Below are 25,350 nucleotides of genomic sequence, written 5' to 3'. Positions count from 1 at the left end.
TTAACATCATGTAGCTAATTTTCTGAGCTGCTCAGGAGAAATGCACTTGGGAGCTTTCACAATGATTTCTTTCACTGATTTTATAATCCAGGAAGAGAAAGTATCAAATAATCCAATAGTGATCCATTTTCATCATCTTCTTTGCCTTTTCCCACCTATACAGTCTTCTCATAAAGTAAACCTTCCTTAGGCATGGCATGAAATGAAGGGAAAAAAAAGTGGCTGCCAGAGGAAAACCATTTCAGAAATGTGTTTGTTAAACAAGTGCAAGCAATAAATTGAGCTTAGGCGAGAAAGGCGGTTAGAAGAAAAACTGAAAGTACTGACCTGAGAGTCAAGCTGATTGGAGCAAGGGTGAAAGCGGCAATTTGGAGGATAAGCAGAAAGGAAAAGGGATAGCAAAAGAGAATAAAAGGAAGGAAACGCATTAGTTTTAAACATACAGCCAACAGAAGTTACATTAGCAGGTTTCATAACCAAATGAAGGACAATAAAGCGACTTTTATCTGATATTACCACCCAAAAGCCTGGCACACATTGTAAGCAATTATATTAATTATTACATGCAAGAAACCAGTCTGTCATTCACATAATCTCAAGCACTGATGTGAACCAGAGGTGTATTCCAGCAACCCAATGGCAAAATCTGCCCTTTTCTGGATGAATATTTATATAAAAAGTTCCTATCTGTGTGTGTGTAAATTTTTATTATTTAATAAACTGAAATGGAAATTACTAAGGTATTAGAAAAGTGGTAAGCACTTATATCAGAAAGATTTTACTAGAACCAGTAAGTTGGAAGACTATATCCTATGAGATATTTTTCCTTCACTGTTAAAAACCAGATGGACCTGAGCAATCTGGCTTTCTATTTAAAGATTTACATTTCAGATGCTCACAGGGCACTGTACCTCGCAAGATCAAAGACTATGAGGACACCTTCAGGTGAGGTGCCACCTGCCTATCAGCCTCCCAAGACAAGACAGCTTATCTTCCAAAGCTGAGAGCAATTTTTTCAGTTGTGAAAATGAGGATCAGACTTCATCTTTGCAAATATCCAGACACTGGATAACTAATTTATAGCAGAATATATAACATGGCCTTCTAATCTGTCAAAAAATAAAGTCTCTTGTGCAAAGCAAGAATTAAAAGAAAAACAAAATTACATCCTCTTCCAGCTACCACAGAAGTCATAGAAGGCATTCATTTTCTTAACCTATAAAATACCCTTTGCAAAAAATCAAGTGGATTAACAAATACGTGATTAGCTATCTGCTCAGTGGGACCCCATTATGCCATACTATGAAGAAGTAGTTTGAAGCATTTCACACAAAAATGAAAAGCAAAACAAATCTTCAGGAGAAAGCTTAAACAAAAACATTTCAGAGGAAAACAGCATTGACTATAATGATAAAAATCAAGTGGAACATTCTAGATTAAACTCTTGGTGAAAGCATTGAGCCAATGCTTTGTGTCTGAAACTCCCCTACAGAGTGTTTCATGACAACAAATGTAGAACTGATCAAATATAAGAGTTAAGTCAGGCCACGGTCTTTGTGGGCACTCTAGTGATGTTGGCCCCAGCTGATGTTTCAAATCTTTCAGGGGTATATCAAACTGAGGTCCATGGCTAACCTTTAAGGAATGGAATCCTAAACTAAAATAACCAGCAAACATTTAAGATTTAGTTGCTTTTTTCAAGGGACCCTAGTTTCCCTTGCTGCCTCAAAGGTATCTGTGATATCTATGACCTTCCCCAAAAGGCTTATAGGCTAGGGTTGGTATAAAACCATCTACCACTTTTTCTTAAAGAAATTCCTTCAAATGCATTTACAAACATTAATGGAAATTACTTAGAAAGAAGAGTTTATATCAAAACAAATAGAACTGGTATCAAGTTTCTTCCATGTACCATGAGACTTCTAGATCATATTATCATAATTAAAAAAAAATAAGCTTAAGTTTACATTTTGTGAAAAGAGTTCTGAAAGGAAGCAAAGAAATTATGTCAGCATGTTATTGAGAAAATTCAGAGGGAAAAATAACAGTCTGTTTCTCAACCTTAGATAAGGTACTTTTAGGCATCTAACATAATTTCTCATTGTCCAAATGTCTGGTAGCATTAGTCCTGATTCAGATAATTAAATGCTATCTTGTTTTCTATTCTGATGTTATGTTTTAGGAGTAAAAATCTCCTGTGAGACCCGCTCTCCTCTTCACAGTGGGGAGGGATGTGATCGAGGGCTCAATTTGGGCATTCCTTGCCCTCTAGACAAATACTGACAAAGCCCCTAACATATTTAAGATAATTACATCAAAGGTCGCCTGACTGATTCGTTCCCATGGTGAGATGCCAGAAATCCTGTGGCAGCAAGCTTTGTTTGACAGACTCTGCCTCTCTCTTTCCCCTAAGGCACTAAAGGATTAATTTTAACTCTAAATAAAACACTTAGAGACCTTGATGGGCAATGACACAGGAAGACTACATATTTCATTGCCTCTAATGAATTAGCTACTCGATTGTGCACATACAAGATACCTATCATTGGTGATCACATAAAGACTTTGGCCTGATTTGGACCAACTCTCAGGGACTACTCAAAGTCCCCCAGCTACATTGTGTCACTGCCCCCAGAGCAGCCTGCAGTCCAAGGCAGAAACTCCTACTGAGCCATCAGCATCAAGTCCAAGAGTTTATGCACAGAAGGGCACATGGGGACCACACTGGAGCAATATGCACTTTGAAAAGCAGAATCTTTAATGACTGTGAAAAACATCATTCATGTGGAATTTCAGAGGTAAATGCATCCATATAAGTACCAGGCATGTGCTATTTAGAAGGTTTTATCAGGGAGAAAGTAAAAAAAAAAAAAAAAAAAAAAAAACTAGAATATTAACAGAAAAGAAAGCAAACACAAATTGCCCTCTGAGAAAGAAGTAGGCCAGTGTCAGTGTCATTTGAGTTATTCTTAACCCCATACCTTGCGTTGCACATGACTGAAGTTCTGGAGTATTTTAGAACACAAGCTGCTTTTTTAAAAAGGTCTGTTTGCTCTGGTAGGTCACATTACAGACCAGAGACCACAGATTTATTTCAAGTTCAATTTCTTGGTTTTCAAAATCACAAACTTAATTGCAAACACTCCTCTATGACTCCAAAATGGAGATATATGTCACATTGCTAAGTAATCTTTAGTTCCCAACATTATGAGGTATGAATTTTGTAGTTTAAGCCAGCAAATAGAGATACTGCTCAATTTGAAAAGGACTATCTGACAACTCGAGGAAGATGCCTTGGTCAGAATACACATGTAACCGAGCAGATAATGCGTCAGAAAGGCAGGCCAAGGCTGAGCTCTCCTTTTCCCAAGAAACTTCCCCTCTTGGTCTCCACCCCCCACCTCCTTCTGGGTCTGGGCTCAGACATTTCCCAGACTATGCTCTGCTTCTGGACGTGAGACATAGGCAGGCAGAGAACTGGGACGGAGTCAAGTCCCACCACACGTTTTATGAATTACAGTGCCTGGGAGGCATCAGATTTAAGGAGAGGCAAAGGCAGAGATAAAGAAAATGTGCAGAAAGTACATAAAGATAAATGCCTGTAAAATCACTGTTGTTTTAATACATTCCATATTGAGGAAATAAAAACGTGAATATTCTTGATGATTTAATGGCAATAACGTCCAGCTAAGTAAGACCTGTTTGTCCAACTAGACAATTATGTTATTTTATGCAAATATTTATAGTAGCTGATCCTGATTTTCAATTACAGTTCTGAAGGGCTGGTTTAGTGTAGAAAAATGCCTTCAAAATGTGGGGCACATCACTTTCTCTCCTGAAAGGTAGTAAAGATGAAGCAGATGTCCACGGGCCAACAGCCATGCCTCTCGGCCAGCTATGTGACTGCTGAGCGCTACTGGACTAGCTTCTTCCTTCTGGCCCATTCTTGGATGGGACTGTTCTCAGTCGCTCATCTGTCAGACCTGGGTTCAAATCCTGACTTTGACTGTTATAAACTCCACAACCTTGAGGAAGTCACTTAATCCATAAAATGCTTTCTCATCTATAAAGTAATGACAATGAGACTTCCTGTGTTGTGGGCAGGATTAAATGTTACATAGTATTTGCAGGTCAAGTGCCTAGTACAGTAACTGGTACACTGTGAGCATAAAAATATATATCATCTATTATGATTATAATTACTATTAGTAATATTATCTAGGGCATCTTCTCTATGGCTTACTTCTCAGAGAAGTGGACTAGGAGTCAGGAAACCTACATTACACTTTTCTCTTTTTCTGACCACAGGACAAATCTTTCATTCAACCTTTCAAAGTCTCAATTTTCTCAGCAATAAGAAAGACATGATCATAACGTCCCTGTAATTTCAAAGTATCTTTTTGAGAAAAAAATTTGGTCCTAAAATATAGTTCCAAAATAGACATGTAGATACATCTAAATTAATAGTATTTTTAATAATCAGTAGGCTGGCAGAATGAATACTTGTGCACTTTGAAATTCAAATGAGACCCTTAAGGATTTTAATTTGTACTCTTACCAGAAAGGAAGTCTTGATGTAATTTCTAAAATGGGTCATGCTAACAAAAATCAGATTACCATCAAACTAATGCTAAGATTTTTAAATGAAATATGTTTTGGAGTTTGGGTACATTACACATTAACTTTTAAAATGTTGAAATTTTATCAAGAATCAACCCATCCATTTAATCCAGAGCTAGATAATATTGAGAATCTGTTTTAGCATTCAGGTGTTCATAAGGATATAACCGCCTCACCCTACACCAGGACTTGGTCCCTGCAAAATGTGATACATTTTAATAGGTTGTTAGAGATTTACTTCTGAGAAGATTCAAAGTCATACAGATGGCATGAAGCAGAAGCAAAACCTGAACCCGGGTCTTTCTGTCACTAAAGATCACGATCTGTCTAAATACAAGGTCATAGAGAGCTATTCTGCGTATGCCTTGAGGTCCTTTAGGGCCTCACGAGTGTCTTGATCAGAGCTGGCAAACATTCACTGATTTATTCAAAATCTGCTGACCTCTTCCATATGGACTGAATCTAGGAAAGACAAATTCTGCCTTACTGCTGAACCAATGAGCAATCCTCAGAAGTAATGGAGTTACATAAGATTATTCAGAAATTCTTTCCTTACATGAAATATAGGAAAAAGCATTGATAGAAAGCTTAAATTTAGAGTACTATACATAAATACAATAGATTTATCTGAAAATCTAATTACTCTGGAACCCTGATATAATCCTCTTTGTTTTTAGACATAATTTGCTATCAACTCAGCCTGCCTTAGACTTTATTTAAACATATTTATTTACCAAATGGCATAAGGTCCTCTTAAAAGATAAGTTCCAAGATGAATTTGCTGTGGTGTGCTAAAAGATATCCAAAGGAAATGAGCTCCTTTTCATTTCCCCTGTCTTGAAAGAACTCCCAACTATATTCTTCCATATTCTATGCTTAAACCTAAATGACAAATGCTTGTTTTTGATAAGAAAAAACCGAGGTTTCAGGTAGTCACAGCTTCAGTCTCTTACACACTTTGCTGACCCAAAGGCTAGATTATGGATATCACTCAAGAAAGTTGATAATTATTTTTGCAAACACCGAAGAAGTATATAAGCCCTCAAAAGATAACCCAACCAACTTCTGAGTCTCTCACAGAAACACAACATTATCCCTACAAGCTATGTTCCTTATAAGTAATCTGTTTCTTCCTTGAAATATGAATGTACATTCCAAATTTACCACACCCTGAGATGGACAACTAAGCAGCTAATGTTCACTCTCTGTTGACAATTTACAACATGACTGCAAAGTTTACCTCTCAAGTTCTGCAATTTTCTTGTCCTTGTCATTCTTTTCGTTCTCCACCTCCTTGAGGATCTCCAGCAACCGGTCAACTTCTGCTTGGGCTTTGCCACACTCATCACGGTAGTAAGATGCCTCTTTGTCAAGCTGTTTCATTCGGTCTGCAAATTCTGGGTTCATCCTTGAGTCATCTTCAATATTATGAGCCTTCAACATTATATTTTTAAAGAATGTAGTTAAGATAACAATTTAGAACAGTAGACAATACAGTCACCAATGGCCCAGAAATTAACTTTGGAAAAAAAAATTATCAAGAATTATGGGTATACTGTCAGTTAAAAGGCAAAATAGAAAAATCATAAATTCCAGCTATTTTTTAAAAATCTTGATTTTTTAAGGTGGGTTTCTTTTACTGTTGTTATTTTGTTTCATTAAATGATGCTACTTTTTGCTTTTTTTTTCCCTTACAAGAAATGGGGGCTTGGTGGAGGTAGAGACAATAATATGCTTATTTCTGGTGTTTTGGCAAGGAACTAAGACAGTTCAACTCCTCACAGTCAAGCAAGTGATTCATACCAACAGCTTCCTTTTCCAATACAGAGAAATTGAGATAAAGCAATATTAAATTATTTCTCCAAGAATCATCAAGGGCATGTGTAAAGCCAGGTAACATATAAGAGACTGGATGACTGATCATTGAACATTTCATTCCACTGAGAAATTTCAGCAGAAGATGCAGAATGAAAGAAAGGCTTGAAAATGCAGAAGGCCTTTCCAGCTAACAGTCATACCCATACATTCTTGTTCTTTTGATTAAATTAACCTGAACCGGGAGGAGGATGAGCTCGTTCATGAACAAGCACACAGACAAGAATCCGCAAACACATGCATGAGAGGGGTAATGGTGAAGGGCAGCTTTACACACGAGAACAGACACAGGCAACAACACGGTAACAATACTGCAGAATAATTTGCAGCCAAAGTATTTGTGGCTTTGTGTGTGTGTGACAGTGTGTTACGGCTTTTTTCTTTTTTTCCCAAAATAAACTTTTGGCTGAAATATTCCCAGACAGATGAAAATAACACTGCACTGCAATGTTTTGCCTACCCCTTGTTTCCCATTATTCCTAATTGACTTCTTCAAAGAGCAGGCAGGGAAAAAACAAGTAGTTTAACAACAGTGCACATTCAACACAGAAAGTTCAGAGAGGTCATATTTGTATATATCTCCAAAATCCATGTGTGAAATAATAAAATATTAACAATTTATTAGGACTTAAATTGCCCTGCTGTCTTCCAGGTAAAACAGATGTCCATTGGATTTTTATACACTTAAAAAAAATTTTTTTTCAGGGAAAAAACAAGGCAAGCAAGCTACAACTACTGTGGGGTCAAATGAATCATGCATGGTTAGAAAAATTAAGACTAATAGTACTGTTAGAAGGTTGACAGTCTTTGCAATGATTTAGTAGAAAAAAATCCAAAAATTAGTATAAAGAAAAATAAGTTTCTTATTTATGAAAAAAATAATTATTTTAAGGATATTTTTGCATGTAACATATTATTTAAGCATGAGGATAGATGGGGAATAATTTGCTTTCATGTTCTTTAGTCTAAGATTTACTTATTCACAAACTCAACTATGCAAAAGGACTTGGAAAAAATGTATCAATTCAACACAGTGTCAGGCAGCTTTTTATCCACATTTCTCAGAAAACATTAATTTTTAATTATTTAGTATGTACACGGAGTTTCATTATAATAGAATACAATAGAACTAGTGAGTTTTTCCATTATAATTAAAATAATTTGAAAGAGAACCCTGAGCTAACATGCCTTTAGGAGTTTATTCATCTAATAACTTTATTTTCAATTAAGATGAATATCAAAATCTGTTCATCTCTTATCAAAAATGTAGATACTCATTTTTAAAACAAAATACTTCTATTTGTGATACTAATCAACTCATTACTCTTGTAACAGAAAAGCATTTAAAATGCACAGTTTTTAGATTATAAGAGAAAGAAAACAATCATTTTATGTTAATTCTCTTCTCCTTTAGACTCTGATACCATTACTCTATGGCAGCTAAAAACCTTTTCATGGCAGTTTTCTTACACTACTCAACCAGTGACATTCAAAAAAGAATGAACCAAGTAATGACCAGCTATGAGCACTCAAATGAATAAATGTTTTAATAGCTTCTTTCTGATGAGTGAAAATTCCTTTCACAACTCAGATTTGAAGATTCACAATGAACTAGCAGTTAGTTGCTGTGGTTTATTTTGGTTGTTTTTATTCCTAAGATAATTATTATCATGAGTTTTAACAGAGGGGTACAGGATTTCTAGTTGTAAGACCTAGATTCTAAATCTGGCTTTGTGTCTTATGACTATGGACAAATAAATAAGCCTTTCTAAGGACAGTGAAAACTAGAAAATGACAAACATGGGGAAGGTATTGTTCATTTGGGGTTTTACTGTGATTATTATTTCATAATATGTATCCCATCAGTGGGGCTTGCTGTACAGCTAAGTTGATGTTTGTTTTTCATAGACAAGATACTACATGCACCTTAGAGAAGCCTCCCTACTAAGTTTTCAGAAAAAGCAGTGTGCTCGTGATAGGCATGTGAGCACATTCCTTAATTTAGCCGCTTGAAGAGAAGATGATAAACCCAAGCAAGTTTTCAGCATGGGGTGAAATTAGACAGATTGCTAGTCTTTAAACCTAGCAAGTGAGTGTGGTTAAGGGACTTGTGGAACATTTCAAGATAAAGATGACCTAGGAAAAAACAATCCTGAATCTCCACTTGTTGATGTCATGTGATGCCACATCTAGGTCATGTTATTAAAATAAAGACCACAGCCAAGTTTACAGCTAGCCTGCTGTCTGTTAGGAATTAGTAGGTGCTAACGATTTTTTTTTTCCTTTTTTTTTTTTTAAATTTTATTTTATTTTTAAACTATACATAATTGTATTAGTTTTGCCAAATATCAAAATGAATCCGCCACAGACAACCTGAAGAACACTTTTGAATTAAATATATCTATTTATCTCCATATCAATATCTACTGATTTCTGGGCAAAAGAGATTATGTCAAAGCACATTTGACATGGGTGCCGGAATTCTTGACAACGTTATTAAACAAAGCTGTGGATAGATGTGATTTTTAAAATATTTAAGTCAATAGAAAGCTGTAAGAAAGAGTCATATAGAGATGAAGGGTGACAGCTGATTTGGGGTATTCACTAGGGTCCTTGTGATGACCCAAGAGAAGACAGATTCACATGACTAGAGACTGGCAAGTCCTGATCCATCCTAAGCAGTGGAGGCAGAAGTCTTCCATAGAATTTAACCAGCTGTACTCAGCACGAATCACAACTTTGCAGAGGATGGGCTGAAACTGTTAACTAGTATGGCATGAGTGTCTTATACTGTGATATATATACAGGGCGGGGGGGATTAAAAAAAAACATGAGGAAATTGAGTTTATAAAGTCAATGCTTGTCCAAAATTATAAGGCCAGAGCCTCCTCTTTAAAAAGAGAGAAGGAAGCATTTTCTTTGCCTTTAGGCAGTACTCCTGCCTTTTCAAATTAAAACATGGGTTTTTAAATCTGGACAGGAAGCTTCTGATGGGGGTCAAAAGTAGGTAAGATATTTGGGCTTAATGTACTTTAGGCACTGCAAAAACATAATACATTTGAATAAATCATTACCTGGACAAATTCCTACCATGGCATTCTGACCCATTCAAGGTTTAGAATGAAAATAAACAGTAAGTACTTCTTCTTATGAATCTGTTGGTTTTAAATTAGTTCCCCCAAAAGGTCAGGAAGCAATTGTCAATTCCTTTCATCTAAGACACAGCTTCATTCACTAGTCAGGAATCTAGCTCTTAAAAAATGCAGATTGCTGTGGATTTTCTTTTAATGGTTTCAGAACATATTATCATAAATACAATTAAGCACATTATCACTTTCAAAGACATACAACTGGTGAGCATTTTTTGTCCTAATTAGAGATTTACCTTTTTCCAATTAAACAGGTCAGTTTAAAAAGCAAATCCAGGTATCTGGTTCTGCTTCAAAATATCTCTGGTAACTTTTAGAGCAACTTTTAAGCATTTTATAGAAACAGAAAATTGAGAAAAGAACATTTCAAAAATGTCTGTATTACAAATTAGGTAAGTAAAATTTGAGGGTCCCCCAATTCTGTTTCTTCCATTTCCATATGTAAGGACCCTCAAATTTTTCCATATGTAAGGAAATTTGTCACAAATGGGAACAATCAAAACAAAGTTTGGGGCCTCACAGATGTGGGCAAGCTTGGGATTTTGATATGAACTGGTTTTAAAAGTCTGAATCAAGCACAAAAGAGAAATTTGGTCATGACTCAGGAGGAGTATATAACAATACCTAGTGGTTATTTTAATGAAATAATTTAGAACTATTTCAGTAAATAAGGCAAAATTTTAGATTAATACTATATCCAAATCAAAATTAAAAGCAAACATGCCTAAAATGATACCAGGATTGAGAGTACCAATATGAAAAAACACAAGTTTATTAACACTACTCTTGTGAAAGTTAGCCACTGATTATTTTCAATAAAATGTTAGTTCATCATTCCAAGTGCCTAGAAAGGAAAGTATTAACTTTAGTCCAGAAGCCTGCTGTGAAACTAGGCAGGGGATAGTCAATGATAATGTTAAATAACTTTCTCTCTTTGAGAAGGGCCTTAACAATTTTAATAAAAAATCATTTTTCTCCAACAAATGATTAGTCATGACTATGAAGTATAAGCAGAACACTAACTAACGAATCTGAGGACTCTTCTTTCATGCTGCTTATTGTTTTAGCAATAATTTGTTAAATTTATGCACTGTTACTCTATTACAGATCTTTAGGGGTTTAGTGTCTATTAACAACACTTTCAGAGAAGGCAATGGCACCCCACTCCAGTACTGTTGCCAGGAAAATCCCATGGATGGAGGAGCCTGGTAGGCTGCAGTCCATGGGGTCGCTAAGAGTCAGGCACGACTAAGCGACTTCACTTTCACTTTCCACTTTCATGCATTGGAGAAGGAAATGGCAACCCACTCCAGTGTTCTTGTCTGGAGAATCCCATGGACGGAGAAGCCTGGTAGGCTGCAGTCCATGGGGTCGCACAGAGTCGGACACGACTGAAGCGACTTGGCAGCAGCAGCAACAACACTTTCATATCTTAACAAAAGAACAAGGTATATAAACTACTCTAAGTGTTATATTTTATTTCAGTCTTCTAAAGGAAGTTCCAATTGTCACATAATTTTCAGTTATGAACAAAATATTACTTTTTAGAAAAGAGTTTTTATGGTGATTATAGAAATCTAAAATATTGTAAAATTTAAATTTTATTTTAAATCTAATTAATTAATACCAAATATAATAGCTGAGTAAAAAAATACACCTGGAAACTAATAATGATGTATCTTTGTGCTTAGGAAATTATGTGCTTAGGAAACTTAGTGCTAAAGGAAATTATTCTTGCACAATTCCAGCTAACTATATCTAGAATATTTAAATTTTGCATATTATAACAACTGTTTCAAAAAGAAAATTCTTATCATAGATGAAACAAATTAGTTATTTATAATAAACATAAATAAAAGTTCAAAATAATTTTCTTAAGTTACCCTTGTACAAAAGAAAAAGAATCAATTTATGCTTAATACTTTTTAAGACCTTTCACACAAATATATATTAATACAATACCTTTTAACTGAGGAATTTCCTAAAATTAACATAGAAAAATAAGTAATTATCTGGATGGTATGATTTAAAACTCTAATTTCAAATCTTAAGTGTTATTTTGAAAATAATTTGAGTTCTCTCAGTACTGAAAACCTAGATTAAATGTGAGGCATCTATGTTTGTGTGTATATATGTGTTAGTACATGCTACATGCATGCTCCAAATTCTCTCTTAAATAGCTGTAACTTTACACTGTGTCAGAGAAGCTAGTGTATGTGTGAATCAAATAGTTTTCAGCTACTGGCTTTAAAAAAAATCTTAAGAAGAAGCCACTGTTCCTACACAAGGACTGTGAAAGCATTTATAATGTAGGCTATCATGTCTCTGAGATTACATAGTCTTACAATGAAATAAAAATGACGAAGAACTCACTGAATATTAACAAAAAAATTTTTCCCTTGTATTGGAAAATGGTCTTTTTCTTGTGAGCCCTTATGTAAAATACGAGCCCTAGAAAGAAGAATTCTCACTCACTATTTGATACTCCCTAGGGTTGCATAGAAATAGAGGAAAACAACAGAATGGGAAAGACTAGAGATCTCTTTAAGAAAATTAGAGATACCAAGGGAACATTTCATGCAAAGAAGGGCTCGATAAAGGACAGAAATGGTATAGACCTAACAGAAGCAGAAGATATTAAGAACAGGTGGCAAGAACACAGAAGAACTGTACAAAAAAGATCTTCACGACCAAGATAATCATGATGGTGTGATCACTCACCTAGAGCCAGACATCCTGGAATGTGAAGTCAAGTGGGCCTTAGAAAGCATCACTATGAACAAAGCTAGTGGAGGTGATGGAATTCCAGTTGAGCTATTTCAAATCCTGAAAGATGATGTTGTGAGCTTCACTCAGTATGCCAGCAAATCTGGAAAACTCACCAGTGGCCACAGGACTGGAAAAGGTCAGTTTTCATTCCAATCCCAAAGAAAGGCAATGCCAAAGAATTCTCAAATTATCGCACGATAGCTAGTAAAGTCATGCTCAAAATTCTCCAAGCCAGGCTTCAGCAATATGTGAACTGTGAAATTCCAGATGTTCAAGCTGGTTTTAGAAAAGGCAGAGGAACCAGAGATCAAATTGCCAACATCCGCTGGATCATCAAAAAAGCAAGAGAGTTCCAGAAAAACATCTATTTCTGCTTTACTTACTATGCCAAAACCTTTCACTGTGTGGATCACAATAAACTGTGGAAAATTCTTCAAGAGATGGGAATATCAGACCACCTGACCTGCCTCTTGAGAAACCTGTATGCAGGTAAGGAAGCAACAGTTAGAACTGGACATGGAACAACAGACTGGTTCCAAATAGGAAAAGGAGTACGTCAACACTGTATATTGTCACCCTGCTTATTTAACTTATATGCAGAGTACATCATGAGAAACACTGGGCTGGAAGAAGCACAAACTGGAATCAAGATTGCTGGGAGAAATATCAATAACCTCAGATATGCAGATGACACCACCCTTATGGCAGAAAGTGAAGAGGAACTAAAAAGCCTCTTTATGAGAGTGAAAGAGGAGAGTGAAAAAGTTGGCTTCAAGCTCAACATTCAGAAAACGAAGATCATGGCCTCTGGTCCCATCACTTCAGGGCAAATAGATGGGGAAACAGTGGAAACAGTGTCAGACTTTATTTTTCTGGGCTCCAAAATACTGCAGATGATGACTGCAGCCATGAAATTAAAAGACGCTTACTCCTTGGAAGGTAAGTTATGACCAACCTAGATAGCATATGCAAAAGCAGAGACGTTGCTTTGCCAACAAAGGTCCATCTAGTCAAGGCTATAGTTTTTCCAGTGGTCATGTATGGATGTGAGAGTTGGACTGTGAAGAAAGCTGAGCGCTGAAGAATTGATTCTTTTGAACTGTGGTGTTGGAGAAGACTCTTGAGAGTCCCTTGGACTGCAAGGAGATCCAACCAGTCCATTCTAAAGGAGATCAGTCCTGGGTGTTCATTGGAAGGACTGATGCTGAAGCTGAAACTCCAATACTTTGGCCACCTCATGAGATGAGTTGACTCATTGGAAAAGACTCTGATGCTGGGAGGGATTGGGGGCAGGAGGAAAAGGGGACAACAGAGGATGAGATGGCTGGATGGCATCACCGACTCGATGGACATGAGTTTGTGTAAGCTCCGGGAGTTGGTGATAGACAGGGAGGCCTAGCATGGTGCGAGTCATGGGGTCGCAAAGAGTCAGACACGACTGAGCGACTAAACTGAACTGAACTAGGGTTAGGGGTAGCGGCCTAGAGGAGCAACCCCACGTCTGAGGTCAGGGGCGGCTGTCGAGAGAAGAAATGGCACGTCCAAGGAGCAGCAACTGCATGGGCACAGGAGGGCCGAGAGGAGCTACTCTACGTTCAAGGTCAGGAGGGGTGACTTGTCCAAGGTAAGGAGCAGTGGCTGCACTTTGCTGGAACAGCCATGAAGAGATACCCCATGTCCAAGGTAAGAGAAACCCAAGTAAAATGGTACATGTTGCAAGAGGGCATCAGAGGGCAGACACACTGAAACTATAATCACAGAAAACTAGCCAATCTGGTCACATGGACCACAGTCTTGTCTAACTCAATGAAATTAATCCATGCTGTGCGGGGCCACCCAAGACAGACGGGTCATGGTGAAGAGGTCTGACATAATGTGGTCCACTGGAGAAGGGAATGGCAAACCACTACAGTATTCTTGCCTTGAGAACCCCAAGAACAGTATGAAAAGGCAAAATGATAGAATACTGAAAGAGGAACTCCCCAGGTCGATAAGTGTCCAATATGCTACTGGAGATCAGTGGAGAAATAATTCCAGAAAAAAATGAAGGGATGGAGCCAAAGCAAAAACAATACCCAGTTGTGGATGTGACTGCTAATAGAAGCAAGGTCCAATGTTGTAAAGAGCAATATTGCATAGGAACCTGGGATGTTAGGTCCATGAATCAAGGCAAATGGGAAGTGGTCAAACAAGACATGGCAAGAGTGAACGTCGACATTCTAGGAATCAGCAAACTAAAATGGACTGGAATGGGTGAATTTAACTCAGATGACCATTATATCTACTACTGCGGGCAGGAATCCCTTATAAGAAATGGAGTAGCCACCATGGTCAACAAAAGAGTCCAAAGTGCAATACTTGGATGCAATCTCAAAAATGACAGAATGATCTCTGTTCATTTCCAAGGCAAACCATTCAATATCACAATAATCCAAGTCTATGCCCCAATCAGTAACGCTGAAGAAGCTGAAGTTGAACGGTTCTATGCAGACCTAGAAAACCTTTGAGAACTAACACAAAAAAATATGTCCTTTTCATTACAGGGGACTGGAATGCAAAAGTAGGAAGTCAAGAAACACCTGGAGTACCAGGCAAATTTGGCCTTGGAGTATGGAATGAAGCAGGGCAAAGGCTAATAGAGTTTTCCCAAGAGAACGCACTGGTCATAGCAAACACCCTCTTCCAACAATACAAGAGAAGACTCTACACATGGACATCACCAGATGGTCAACACCAACCGAAATCAGACTGATTATATTCTTTGCAGCCAAAGATGGAGAAACTCTATACAGTCAGCAAAAACAAGATGGGGAGCTGACTGTGGCTCAGATCATGAACTCCTTATTGCCAAATTCAGACTTAAATTGAAGAAAGTAGGGAAAACCACAAGACCATTCACTTAAATGGTGAAATGACCTAAATCAAATGCTTTATGGTTACACAGTGGAAGTGAGAAATAGATTTAAGGGACTATATCTGACAGACAGAGAGCCTGATGAACTATGGACATTCATTCATGACATTGTACAGGAGACAGGGATCAAGACCATCCCCAAGGAAAAGAAATGCAAAAAAGCAAAATGGCTGTCTGGGGAGGCCTTACAAATAGCTGTGAAAAGAAGAGAAGCGAAAAGCAAAGGAGAAAAGGGAAGATATAAGCATCTGAATGCAGAGTTCAAAGAATAGCAAGGAGAGTAAAGAAAGCCTTCCGCAGCGATCAATTAAAGAAATAGAGGAAAACAGCAGAATGGGAAAGACTAGAGATCTCTTCAGGAAATTAGAGATACCAAGGGAACATTTCATGCAAAGATGGGCTTGATAAAGGACAGAAATGGTATAGACTTAACAGAAGCAGAAGATATTAAGAAGAGCTGGCAAGAATACACAGAAGAACTGTACAAAAAAAGATCTTCACAACCAAGATAATCATGATGGTCTGATCACTCACCTAGAGCCAGACATCCTGGAATGTGAAGTCAAGTGGGCCTTAGAAAGCATCACTATGAACAAAGCTAGTGGAGGTGATGGAATTCCAGTTGAGCTATTTCAAATCCTGAAAGATGATGCTTTGAAAGTGCTACACTCAATATGCCAGCAAATTTGGAAAACTCAGCCGTGGCCAAGGACTGGAAAAGGTCAGTTTTCATTCCAATCCCAAAGAAAGGCAATGCCAAAGAATTCTCAAACTACCGCACGATTGCACTCATCTCACATGCTAGTAAAGTCATGCTCAAAATTCTCCAAGCCAGGCTTTAGCAATACGTGAACTGTGAACTTCCAGATGTTCAAGCTGGCTTTAGAAAAGGCAGAGGAACCAGAGATCAAATTTCCAACATCCGCTGGATCATCAAAAAAGCAAGAGAGTTCCAGAAAAACATCTATTTCTGCTTTATTGACTATGCCAAAGCCTATAACTGTGTGGATCACAATAAACTGTGGAAAATTCTTCAAGAGATGGGAATACCAGACCACCTGATCTGCCTCTTGAGAAATTTGTATGCAGGTCAGGAAGAAACAGTTAGAACTGGACATGGAACAACAGACTGGTTCCAAATAGGAAAAGGAGTACATCAACGCTGTATATTGTCACCCTGCTTATTTAACTTATATGCAGAGTACATCATGAGAAACACTGGGCTGGAAGAAACACAAGCTGGAATCAAGATTGCCGGGAGAAATATCAATAACCTCAGATATGCAGATGACACCACCCTTATGGCAGAAAGTGAAGAGGAACTAAAAAGCCTCTTGATGAGAGTGAAAGAGGAGAGTGAAAAAGTTGGCTTCAAGCTCAACATTCATAAAACGAAGATCATGGCCTCTGGTCCCATCACTTCAGGGCAAATAGATGGGGAAACAGTGGAAACAGTGTCAGACTTTATTTTGGGGGGCTCCAAAATCACTGCAGATGGTGATTGCAGCCATGAAATTAAAAGACGCTTGTTCCTGGAAGAAAAATTGTGACCAACCTAGATAGCATATTGAAAAGCGGAGACATTACTTTGCCAACAAAGGTCCATCTAGTCAAGGCTATGGTTTTTCCAGTGGTCATGTATGGATGCGAGAGTTGGACTGTGAAGAAAGCTGAGCACCGAAGAACTGGTGCTTTTGAACTGTGGTGTTGGAGAAGACTCTTGAGAGTCCCTTGGACTGCAAGGAGATCCAAACAGTCCATTCTAAAGGAGATCATCCCTGGGTGTTTTTTGGAAGGAATGATGCTAAAGCTGAAACTCCACTACTTTGGCCACGTCATGCGAAGAGTTGACTCATTGGAAAAGACTCTGATGCTGGGAGGGATTAGGGGCAGGAAGAAAAGGGGACGACAGAGGATGAGATGGCTGGATGGCATCACTGACTCGATGGACATGAGTTTGAGTGAACTCTCGGTGTTGGTGATGGACAGCGAGGCCTGGCGTGCTGTGAGTCATGGGGTCACAAAGAGTCGGACATGACTTAGTGACTGAACTGAACCAAACTGAAAGATGAATTTGCAGAAGAGTTGGGATTTCAAAGGATATGATCATGCAGCGGATACTCATATGTGTAGAAACATTAGAAGGGTCTCAAATGTGTCTTGGCCGCTAGCACGGTTACCCCCAGTACCTCCAAATCTGACATTTGCCCTGCAGCAATGTGGATATAAATGAAGCACTAAATTTAGGACTCAGCAGGTATAAATATTTATTAAAAATTCATAAGAGACTTCTGGCTATGATCCCTGAGCACAATAACCATTAGGGCTACAGCAAAGAAGGTTTGCAGACTGATGAGAAAAATGATATTACTTGTTTCAAATCAAGTACTAAAGGAAGCAAAGAACTCAACTGCAGAGAAATGGCACAGTGTTTATAATGACAAGACAAAACTCATTCAATAGTAGAGACTGGTAGTTAAGCTACAGAAAGGTTATTATTATAAAAAGTAATAGGGATATATAGGCAACGTTTAGACTCCTAGGAAATGACATTAGACTATCACTTAACAAAATGGAGTGACAAAAGTTAAAAGTTTCTAAAAGTAGAAAGTTTATTTCTACTCTAAGAAACAAATGCTCCCAGGAAGACATCAAAGCTTAGTTCTTATTTTTTCTGCTTTAGTTTACACCGGTGGACATAGGACTGACTATAAAATAATCTTGTTTAACAAAAACAAGTTATAGTTCACCAAATTGTGCAGGGTGGCCATGTTTAAAATAAATAAGAATAAAATAAATTTCTTAGGTACCAACAACTGGTTAGAAAACAAAAGGAGAAACACACCACTCATAACAGTAATTTACAAATTATATACATAGAAATGCCTTAGGCTACCCATAAAAAGAAATATCACAGACATGTAATAGGAAAATGAAAAAACTTAACTATAAAAGATAAGTGAAATAGATAAAAGCTGTATCAAGTTCATAAATTGGAAGAAAAAACATTGGAACAATATCATTCTAAAATTATTTTGGATGTTGAATAATAATCAAGTTAAAATGAACAGTTGTGCTATTAAATTAGCAAGGCGATCCTACAGTTTACCTGGAATGATGGAAAATTAAAGGTTAAGAACATTAAAAAAAAAAGTGAATAAAAAGCAGAAAGTAGTAGGATAGAATTTGTTTCACTAGATGTTTAAAAATATTATAAAGCCATGATAAATAAAATTCTGATCCCACAAGCAATGGAACCTCACCACTCAACATGAAGCAAAACAATCTAAAGATAGATGCAGTTAAATGGATATAAAAAGTAACATTTAAAAAACCTAATAAAGGTGAATATTAATGAAATTCAAGGATGACTTCTAAGCACAAGGCAATGAAGAAATCCTAAAGGGAAATACAGGTCAAGAACATAAAAATAGTTCTCTGTAGAAAAAAATTAAAGTAAATAAAATCTTGCCATAAATCTGAGAAAGCCTCCATATAAAGCACAAAATAACTCATACAAGCCAATGAGCAAAACAAAAAACTCAAAAACAAGTGCTTAAATCACTTAAAATTATTTACAGAAGAAAACTACAAACAGCTAATAAATGAATTAAAACCTTCAACCACATTAGTAATGAATGATAGCAAAGTTAAAGTGAGAAAAATATTCCACCATGCATGTGTCAAAGTTATGTAAAATGATAGTTTTTTTGTGTGTTGGTCTAGATGTGACAGAATGCCTTTGTTCAGAGCTGGAAGAGCCATGTGACATACCAGGCACTACTCAGAGTTTTTAAAAGTCCTTAGCCCCTCATTTTATTCTACTAAAAAAATATAAATGTTGGGAAATTAACATGGAAAGATGCTCTTTGGACTATTATTTATACTGGCAAAGAAAAAAAAATAGAAGAAAGAAATGATTAACGTTTGGAGAATGAGCACATAGAGTAGAATACTGTTACAACCATTAAAATGGTGTTTTGGAAGAATATATGAGAAAATTTTGATGATATGTAAGAAATACAGGATATAAAAGTCAATAAAAGCTTTGACAATTTGGTGAAAATAAAGAGTATTAGACAAGAAAAAGAAAAGAATGGAGCTAAGGAGAAAAGGAAGAAAAAAGGAAAAAAGGGGAACAAGGAAGGAAAAGGCAGGGAAAGGAGAGAGAGGAAAGAAAGAAGGAAAAAGACAGAAAAGGAGACAGGAGATGAAAGAATACTGACAGTCAGTCAAAAGATGTCTGGGTGGGGAACAACCTAGATGTTCCTAGTTATTTTCTGCGCAGTAAGATGTCTTATTACTTTGATTTTCTGCTATATCCATCCATATTTTGGCAAACTCTTCACTGTGTCCCTAACCTTATTTTTATAACTGGAAAAAAGACAATTTAAAAAAAATTCTATAAAGGATAGAAAATTCATCATGTTGCATACCTATCAGTCTAAAAAACAAACTGAACCCTTAGAATATCTGCAGACAAGAGGAGCTAAAATATTGAACTATACACTATGGAAACGGAGAAGGCAATGGCACCCCACTCCAGCGCTCTTGCCTGGAAAATCCCATGGACGGAGGAGCCTGGTGGGCTGCAGTCCATGGGGTCGCTAAGAGTCAGACACGACTGAGCGACTTCACTTTCACTTTTCACTTTCATACATTGGAGAAGGAAATGGCAACCCACTCCAGTGTTCTTGCCTGGAGAATCCCAGGGACAGGGGAGCCTGGTGGGCTTCCGTCTATGGGGTCGCACAGAGTTGGACACTGAAGCAACTTAGCAGCAGCAGCAGTAGCACACTATAGAAAACAGTATAAAGGTTTCTCAAAAAACTAAAAGCAGTTGTCATATTATCGAGCAATCCCTCTCCTGGCCATATATTCAGACAAGACTATAACTCAAAAAGCTACATGTACCCCTATGTTCACAGCGGCACTATTCACAATAGCCAAATATGGAAACAACCTAAATGCCCATCCACAGATGAATGGGTAAAGAAGATGTGACACAAACATACAACGGACTACTACTCAGCGATAGAAAGAATGAAATAATGCCATTTTCAGCACCATGGATGGACCTAGAGATTATCACACTAAGTGAAGTAAATCAGAAAGAGAAGGACAAATACCATGTGATATCACTTACATGTGGAATATAAAGTATGACACAAGTGAACTTATCTACAAACCAGAAGGGGGGAAAGAGGGAGGGAGGGATGGATTGTGAGTTTGGAATGAGCAGATGCAAACTATTACATATAGAATGAATAAACAAGATCCTCCTGTATAGCACAGGGAACTAGCTTCAATATCCTGTGATAAACCATAATGGAAAAGACAATGGAAAATAATATATATGTATAACTGAATCACGTTACTATTAGAGCAGAAATTAACACAGCATTGTAAATCTCGTATACTTCAGTAAAATACATTTTTAAAAAGAATAACAACCTATATTAATTGGCTATATTAATAATTGGCTATATTCCCAGTGTGTCCAAACAATGGGTTAGCTTAGTTAACTCAGGGAGAAAAAATTAGTCCATGACTTTTGACTTGGTGACCTAAAGGACTGAAAAGTTTGCCTTTGCATCCTAAAGACCCATCACTGGGTTAGAGTAAGGGCAAAATCCAGTAAATACCATGTCATCGCTATTTCTGGAAATGGTCTACAGGTTAACAGAACTGTTTCTATGGGCCCTACATATCCTGACATGGATGGTGAATTCCTATCAGAATTTAGGTAAATCAGAGCTGCTGCAGCAACAAAGCCCTCCCCACTTGCCCTCCATACACCCCAAAACCTGATATACTTTGTTTTTTTCCTGTCCTTAACTAGTAAGTGTGATACAATTTCAGTGTGATTACTTTACATCTCTTTAAAATGATCTAAAGAAAACACATACTTTCTTCAGGGTTAATGTTCAAGCATGAAGATATCCCAGTTTTAAATCTGTCTTCACATCTCCACTCACTTGAGCCTGCTTATTAATATGTCCATTCAAATATTAAGAGAAAGGAAATTTGGATTATTTTTGTTCCTCTGCTAAAAATCATATGTGGATACAGAGGCTAATAAAGATGCTCCAATGAGGCTTGAAGAATTCTGTTTCCTAAAACAAAATTTGTTTCCAAGGATGAAGGGTGGAGGCTGAATCTGAATAAACACACCCAAGCATCTTGTGTATCATGCTATATACAACTAGGAGCAGTAACTTAACAAAAAGTTCTTGGGTGAATTGTTTCCTTTATCCCTGCTATCCCTTTTTCCCATAATGGGAATTTATAAACAAGAAGTAATTAGAGTGCAAGATAGCACAGATCATATCTGCCAAATGACAAATCCCATTCACTTTTATGTATTATTTCTCCCATTAAGTCACCTGAGTTGACAAAATCCCCTTCCTTTTTAATAAGTTAAAGAAACAAACTGCTTCATATAGATACACACCTGTCATTAGGATAAAAAACAAACAAACAAAAAACTAGCAGTGGCATCTGGGCTATTTTACACATAATTTTACTAGTTACCTATATTTTGTTTTTGTACCATTAAGCTATAATCAAAATTGTTACAGTTATTAGGAGAGTATATTTTAGATTGTTTTCAAATGACATGTTTTTAACCCTTGCAAAACCCATAATAATGTTAGGCATTTAGCAATCTCAAAGGGCATAGCCTTACTTTAAAATTTAAATCTATTTTAACTTCTATCACTTGAATATAACATATATTGAGTTGTTTACTATTTTACAAATGTTTTTCCTTTTGGCATAGATAACTCTGTTTGAAGAATGTGGGAAAGATTTCATGAGCCTAGATCTGCAGCTGACCTAAGTTTTTCGGGCTGCCGTCTCTGGGGTCGCACAGAGTCGGACACGACTGAAGCGACTTAGCAGCAGCAGAGTTAAGACAGATATAATACCAGAGCTGGCAATATTTCCTTGAGTTCTTAATTTTAAAATTTCACAGACAAAAGAAATGGCAATGGCCTCTGAACAGGTCATTTCTTTTGACAAAACGGAAATGGGAAGAGATTCATAAAGATTTCAAAACTTCCCCAATATGGCACACTGTGACATGTGGTCAATGGATCCTCATGCTTTTATATGTTACAGCGGGAACTTTCAGAAATGACTTACTGGGTTGTACATCTGATTGAACAACTGCTCAGCTTGCTACATTGCAAAGTTGGGGAGGCATTGAAGCACAGACAGGGAAAGAAGGAAAGATCCAGAAAAACAGCATTAGCTCAACAAATTCAGTGCATTTGCACAGACAAACTGGTGGTTAAAAAAGAAGAAATTTCAGTTTCTAAACATTCCACAGTGAAAGTGAGAGGCTCTAGGGAAACAGAAATGTTGACTTTGGCTCCTTTAAAAGAATAGCTGGAATAAGAAATTTAAGGTTTGTGTTACTTTCCCTTTCTCAAGTTAAATAACCCATGAAATAAAGAAAGCTGTCCACTTTTGATGATACATGAAGTGCTGGCCTCTAGCAATGAATCAGAAGAAGTGCTCTTGGCCAAGCCTGCAATTTATTACCTGAACTTCAAAGATGGTAATAATAAAAGATTAATTAAATCTTATCACTGAATTTATAGCTCTTCTTTTATATTAACACAAGCTTGACTTTTCTATTCAGTCTAACTTTAGAAAAATATAGATTAGCAAACAGCAGGTTAGCAATAGCAAAATATCAGTAAGCAAGACATTACAGGATTAACAGTAAATGGGAAAAGAATTAAGTCAGTAGGAAGATTAAAGGGAACCAAAATGCAGTATTACCCATTGTCTATTACCAGTTCCTACTAGTAGTTCATAATTAAAAAATACAGTTATCAGTGTCTATCCTATTATGTTCTAAGTCCTTTAGAATCTGTAATGCTCTTCTATTTTGTGGAAAAGATATAAATGTTTGTGGATTTAAATGTACTAAATATTATTTTAAATAGCATCCTCAAATTATAGATCTTAAATAGCTGCATCATTAATTTGGGACTCAATGTCAAGGGGTAGAAGGTGAAACACTGCAAGCTTTAACCCAAGACATTCCTTTGAAGAGCAAGAATTTATTTTTCTTCAACTTTGATGAAGTAAATGATAATTTTACTGTGGTTTTAAAAAAATACCTTCCTCAAAGATGATATTAATTGGAAAATGACTTAAATAACATAAATCATGGCATTCTGAAGTGCTATTGCTTCTCAAATGATTTCTAGTCATACAAGATAAATTTATGTCTACGTATTGAATACTAAATACTCACTAATATGAGTAAAGATTTCCTTACAAGTGAAACTCCAACAACAAAGTTGGAGTTCATCGACAAAACTGGAAAGATGGGGAAGGAACAAATATATCCTGATAACCTTGCTGCCTGACGATGAGAGAGTTCTCTATAGACACAGGGTGGTTGTCAGTGCCACAGTGCTCACAGGCCTTACTTTGGCAGCTGCCTTGAGTTTGAAATCTGGCTGACCAGGTGTGTGGAGCTGTTTTAAAGAGGTGGGATGGAATGTGTAAGAAGTTCCTTTTCTGCCTTCAGTAACCATTTTCAACACAAACTATTTGGAAGTGTCTTAAACTGACATAGTGCAGTAAAGAGTTAAAAGCAACTGTGTGTATGAATGTCCTCCATAAACTTTTCTGTTAAAAACTCATCTTACCAATTTCTAGCATTGTTTATAAGACAAAAGCAGATTTAAATCACAATTTGGATTCCACTGTCACTAGCAGACAAGGTTTCTGTTCAGCTAAACACATCACCAATGTTGTATAGATTTTATGGCAAAAATACCTGAGCGCTCACAAATCTTAAGCAAAACTCCCCTGGGAACTCATGGTTTATTTATGACATAATAAAACTATTATGTTTTCAGCTTTCATTTAGTAACCCTTTATATTTTATTCACAAGTCACATACCCTTTTATTTAAAAGGAGGCCCAGACACTCCTTAAGCTTTTATAGTTGCTTATTTTTCCATGAGTAAATGATGTGTATATATGTATATTCACAAATTTTTGGCTTATATTTTCAAATATTTCATGTAGACTTCAATTCTTTTTAAGGTGATGGGTACTTGAGGTTTTTACGGAATTATTTATTAGCAGAAATTAAAGGCTACTAGAAAAAGTATTTTAAACTTTTGAATTTAGTTGATGTAGAGGGCCAAAAATAATAAAATAATTACTGCAGGTTAGGTATAAAAATATTTATATTATAATTACCTTATTAATCTCACTGTATTATGCATGTAGGAGATAATATAAGCAAGACGTATATACTTAGAAATAAATTATCTTTTCATAAATTAAATACGTCCTTTACAGCAAGATAACCATATTTGTTACTTTAATCCTGGGGATGTAGCAGAATGCTAAAATGTTATCAGGAATAATACTAAAATATTTATCAGATTTGATCTACAAATTTCTGTATATGGTGTCTATCTGAAAGTCTAAGGAAATCACATGCTTTCACTGACTTTGCAGCTTAACTGTAACTATGTTGAAAGACACTAAGTTGAATTGTACAGATGTTCACCTATTATTAGCTAAGCCATATTCATGGAAACTATGAACATCAATATATGAACCTCTTACTTTTAAGAGGATTTCCAATTCCATAGATGCCTTACACTAAAAGGGAGGGGGTCAAGTATGTATCTGAAGACATAATATGTGGAATGCCCTCACTCCATAACGGTTCCTCAGAGGTGATGAAAGGCAGTTTTCATGCCCAGGTGTAGTGGGAGTCCTCCTTCAGGACCTAGCATACTTCAAGTGAGGTGAGATGACTCAAGGACCACCACAGGGAGCCAACAAAATTCTCTCACAGAGTTATCTTGGAGTCCGCTTTATGATCACAAAAATGTTTATTATATAAAAAGTACCATTCATAGGTTCATTTCTTGATATGCATATGCATGTATAACATTTTGCAGAACACATTCATACATATGTCAAGAATATATATCATACACCCAATGCATAAATAGCCAAGTCAATCGCCATTTA

The 25,350-nt window shown here is 36.7% G+C and overlaps 1 protein-coding gene across 2 annotated transcripts in view; it reads right to left on the bottom strand.

Moving 5' to 3' along the window:
- The window catches only part of ERC2 (ELKS/RAB6-interacting/CAST family member 2), a 990,200-nt gene that overhangs the window by 497,643 nt on the left and 467,207 nt on the right, over positions 1-25,350 (bottom strand). Inside the window, exons 13-14 of one of the 2 annotated variants that reach the window (XM_070776467.1) lie at positions 22,474-22,509; positions 5,861-6,054 (exon numbers count right to left, since the gene is read on the bottom strand). In XM_070776467.1, coding sequence (XP_070632568.1) covers positions 5,861-6,054; positions 22,474-22,509 — 230 coding nt within the window. The remainder of the gene's footprint in view (positions 1-5,860; positions 6,055-22,473; positions 22,510-25,350) is intronic. The other variant, XM_070776466.1, reaches the window with a different exon arrangement.

This window comes from Bos indicus, chromosome 22 (genome assembly GCF_029378745.1).
Source record: "Bos indicus isolate NIAB-ARS_2022 breed Sahiwal x Tharparkar chromosome 22, NIAB-ARS_B.indTharparkar_mat_pri_1.0, whole genome shotgun sequence".
Classification (NCBI taxonomy): Eukaryota; Metazoa; Chordata; class Mammalia; order Artiodactyla; family Bovidae; genus Bos; species Bos indicus.
The sequence above is the reverse complement of the archived record's forward strand: the minus strand, read 5'-3'. Positions and strand labels throughout refer to the sequence as shown.